The 4465-nt window shown below is 42.9% G+C and overlaps 1 protein-coding gene across 1 annotated transcript in view; it reads left to right on the forward strand.

Annotated features, from left to right (window-relative positions):
* Positions 1–348, forward strand: part of LOC108969859 (luciferin 4-monooxygenase-like) — a 3658-nt gene extending 3310 nt beyond the window's left edge. The window contains exon 6 of the mRNA XM_018934843.1: positions 285–348. Within this exon, the coding sequence (XP_018790388.1) occupies positions 285–348 (64 nt within the window). The remainder of the gene's footprint in view (positions 1–284) is intronic.
* Positions 349–4465: the final 4117 nt, after the last annotated feature.

Here is a 4465-nt window from a genome sequence, read left to right on the forward strand (position 1 = left end):
TGTATGTAGCCCATAAATTTCGATGTCTGATTCTGATTTTTAGTGAGTTGACAGTGAGCTCCTGACAGTAAACCCCTCCACCAACCTTCCTGCCAAGCCTCCACCCATCCGTAAAGAAGCTCGCTGCCACTCTCCTCTAACGGCTTCTTGCCACCCATGGTCCATCGTCAGTATATAGGCAGAGAATAAGCCCAAAGAGTTCGGTTTGGCGACTCCATCCGRTTTGAAGTTAAAGTGTGTGAGAATATCCGAGTGCACATATACGCATTCTTTTAACAACCCAGATTTTCTGAGTCTAACAGCCACTATCGCATCCATAGAATAATGGGCTTGATTATGGCGTCATAGAGCCAGAGGACCACTTTCGGTGAGCGACCTCATCTCTTGCCAATGACTCCTTTACAGYAGTATTTCCTATCCAGGATTAAGATTGTCTAGATATTTTACTATATTCGCCGGTTGCTGGCTACATTTKCAGCAGCGGTGCCACCGGGATTTTATATCTTCTAGTGAGTAATACCATCTCGGTTTGTTGGCGAGACCATTTTCCACCGCCCAATTTGTTACGACGCTAAGAAACCCCTTCGTTAACGCGTACACGGTACTCACGAACTTTCCTTCGACCATAAGCGCTACATCGTCTGCATAGCCATTCACCAGGCAGCCACGAACCTCACGTTTTTTATGCAGGTCGTGAACGATTAGGATTCATAGAAGGGGATCCACTTTTTGGGRTACCCCTAGTACATTTCGTGTGTTACACCATTCCGTTTCAATCACTCATTCGCACAGAAGATTGAGAATGAGGTGTTTGAGGTTTGATTCAACCACAAGACCGTCTAGAGCAGTGACGAATGGCTTTCCAGAGCCAGAAGGTTGCTGAAAGCTCCATCAATATCAAGGAAGGTCCCAACAACGTTATCCTTAATCCAAATGGCTTCCTCAAGCTGTGATACGGTAGTATGCAGGGCAGTATCCACTGACTTGCCTTTATAATACGAGCAAGCATGTTGCGCTCCTGATAGATAGTCGCTCGAAATGCGGCTCCTTAGGAAACTTATTTATTTATCATGATATCTTCACGAAATTTKGCATAGAACATTTTTCAAGGCTGCGCTGCAATCTCCGAAAGAACTGTTCAGATCGAGCTACTATAGTATAAGGGTGCTATACAAACTGTCGATTTTTCGTAAATAAATCACCTACCTATATACTATTGAATAAAATATTACATACGTAAATAAATAATTAAAATTTGTAAATAAAATAATTCCAGACCATCTTTGTTGGTTTGGTTTCTATCACCACGCCAAACCAATATCAGTATGCCGAAATCACATAAGTACTTAATACATTCATATTGTTATATGAAATCAATTTCACGAAGAACACACAAATTCGATCTTATCGCTCAGCTTCCTGTGTGGATGTGGCAGCGCTCACATGTTGCAACACATCAAGCCAAAGTCTCGTTAATCTGATTAACACAATCGGCGCTCAGACAATACCAACCACTGCCAAAGACATCCCTGYGGCCACCCAACAGTGTACGCATGCATAGCAGAAGATGAGTTGAGTGCCGCGCAAAAACAACTGCAAAAACACTCATATCAATGATGGATTTCTTGCATCACGGACCAGCGATGCAATCACGATAAGAAACGCATCGATTTCAATTTCAATTTCACAAAGGTCAGTGACTTCAAAAAGAGCGACATATGCACTTTCAGTGTGTTGAATTGTATATGTGGCACATACGGAGCGGGCCGATAAGTATTTAGCTTACTAAAGCAGAACGAGAATTATAGAAAAATTTCGGGTTTTTACGCAATTTAGTCTTCGTTTAGCRCGATATATTTGACCCAGCTTTGGTCTAACTTATTTGAATCGTCAAATAATATGTGTTCTGGAGGTCTGTAAAGCAGTTATCCATATTTTTTTATTTTTATTTTTATATTTTTTTTTACGTGTGACTTAGGCAGGTTTGGAGTCAAAAAAATATCCACATGGCTCCAGATCTGGAGAATACGGTCCACKGAGCAACAGTTCGTAGTCGCATTCAACTAATTTGGTCGTGGCGTTGGCGGACGTACGAATTGGTGCTTCCAAAGCTCTTAGCTTAAGTGAGGTTAGGTTAAGAAGTCGATCCTTAAAGGAATTTCACTTAGACAGCTATGAATGCCGGTCCTTTATGGTATMTAAAACTCCTATATAATAGAMCATAAGGCACTTGGAAATCAACAAATTTGTTGATGCCAATTTGGGCATTACCAAACACAGTTCCGCGGCCAAACTCGTACCCGATATGAGAGTGAAAACAATTGACAACGCGGTACGTAGCTTGAGACACAACGAAACCGACGAAATATTTTCCGWTAACAATAAAGTCTGGAAAGGATATTATGACAATCGGAATGAGTCCCTTATAATGCCAGTTTCGACTATGTTATTTACTTCGCCCAAGAGAAGACCATCGAGATATTTTAACCYCAGTCTTGCAAATRCTGGATAATGGAGGAGAAAGTGCYTGGATTTTTTCAGCTCATCCACTGCCATACAAGTTCGGAAACTAAAGTTCAACAAGGATGCCTATTGTGCAGCATCTAGTACGAACTCCTACGATTGTGACAGCTCTTAGTTCTGTACAAATCTGTTCGAAGCTATACAYATAAGTACCAGTTCACTTTCTAGAATCATAAAAATATATTTACGATCCAGTTATTTGTCCATATCTGTGTGTGGCTGTGCGACTCTTTCCTATCCCTTCCGCAGTACAATTTGTCACAAATATAACGCTTACCGATTTAGCAAATTGCTTTTCGCTTAAAAGTGATTGCAATTCATTCACGTGACTCGTTGCGACCGCGCATGCGCAGCTGATTGCATAACTCTATAATACACAGCGCGCATGCTTGGCGCGTCTAGACACACATGTCATGCAYWTGTGAATGTGTGTGCGTGATAAATAGCGCATGCGTGTCAGCGTGTTGCTGCGCTAATACCCACCAATGGCACATTGCCATTGCCAGCTAATATCTCTAATGCTTTCAAGCAATGCCATTGCGTTTCCACAATCTTTTGGTCATAAAACAACTTAAGCAGCCTTAGAAGACACTTTATTTTAACTGCGTGCGGCGAATCCATGTAAAAATGTATATAACAACATGGAAATACTATATATGTGCGTACATAACTGGCCGAGCGCAATGTCAAAGCCGCAATTGCAAGTGGTCTATGGTGGTGCCTAAGAATASCGCTCTGACTTGCGGTAAGTCAACAAAACTGGAACGCCAAAAAATGGCAGAGCACAGCTGAGCATCCAAAACGTACAGCCAACTGTACAGACATATGTACTCTACAAAAACAATATGTTTGCCGCGCTTGCAGAATGACAAATATACTAACGAACCACTGATCAACAAGTTGCAGACACCACCGTCGCAGCGATGGACCCACTACTGCCACCACTGGCTGGGCAGCGGGCGCAAATATTAGAATTCACCGATATAAAACAAGCATTGCCGTGTGATAACTGACAAAGCAACATGGAAAACTAATTTATTTTCGCATGTGAAATGTCAGCTTTCCGCCAAGATAGTTAGTACAGGAAGTCAAATCCGTGGCATCGCTCGACGCGCTGCTGCACAGTGAGTTTGGCGCAGCAAAAACGTTCTTGAATTACAATATTTTTCAGCATTATATATGTCAACTATTTAATACGAAGTGAGGCCGCACTGAGCGCGCTTAAAGATTTGGGCATCTCTTAACACCTCGGGAAATTAATATCTTGCACAAGTCAATAATTTCAACGTTGGAAATTTTAACGATATGCGGATCTGCCCATSTCTCTGGATCTCACGCACTTTAATTTCATACCGGAACACTTGGAACATGGAGTTGCCAAACCGAACACTGGCGGCTCCTTCTCTGCTCATATATCAATGAGGGAGTTGTGGGTGGGAAGAAGCCGTTAAAGGAGAGCGGCGGTGAGGGTTTACTACCAGGAGCTCTCCATCAACTCTAGAAAAAGACGTTGAAGGAGAGCGGCAGTGAACGTCTTTACGGATGCGTCAAAGGGGGGTATGTTGGTGGAGGGGTTTACTGTCAAGAGCTCACGGTCAACTCCAGTTTCAGACATTCTGACTATTGCAGTGTTATCCAAGCCGAGGTTGCAGCCATTATCCGGAGTGCAATCTGCTTCAGAGAAAAGACCATGCACACAGATAGCAGAGGGGCGATACTGGCCATGAACTTATTTACARTGCGTTTGGGGTTGGTCGAAGAGTGCCTAATTTCGTTATCCATAGCATGGAGTGTCTTTGTGATAAGACTGGTTTGGGTGTCGGGCCATAGCGTAATCGCAGGATATTGCAAAGCTGATGATGTATCAAGGAAATGTCTTCTGGAACCGCTATCGATAGAATGGGAGCGGGTCGGTGCTACCGTATCCTCTGGTTTCAGGCTG

Source organism: Bactrocera latifrons, unplaced genomic scaffold (genome assembly GCF_001853355.1).
Source record: "Bactrocera latifrons isolate USDA-ARS-PBARC rearing strain unplaced genomic scaffold, ASM185335v1 scaffold_269, whole genome shotgun sequence".
Classification (NCBI taxonomy): domain Eukaryota; kingdom Metazoa; phylum Arthropoda; class Insecta; order Diptera; family Tephritidae; genus Bactrocera; species Bactrocera latifrons.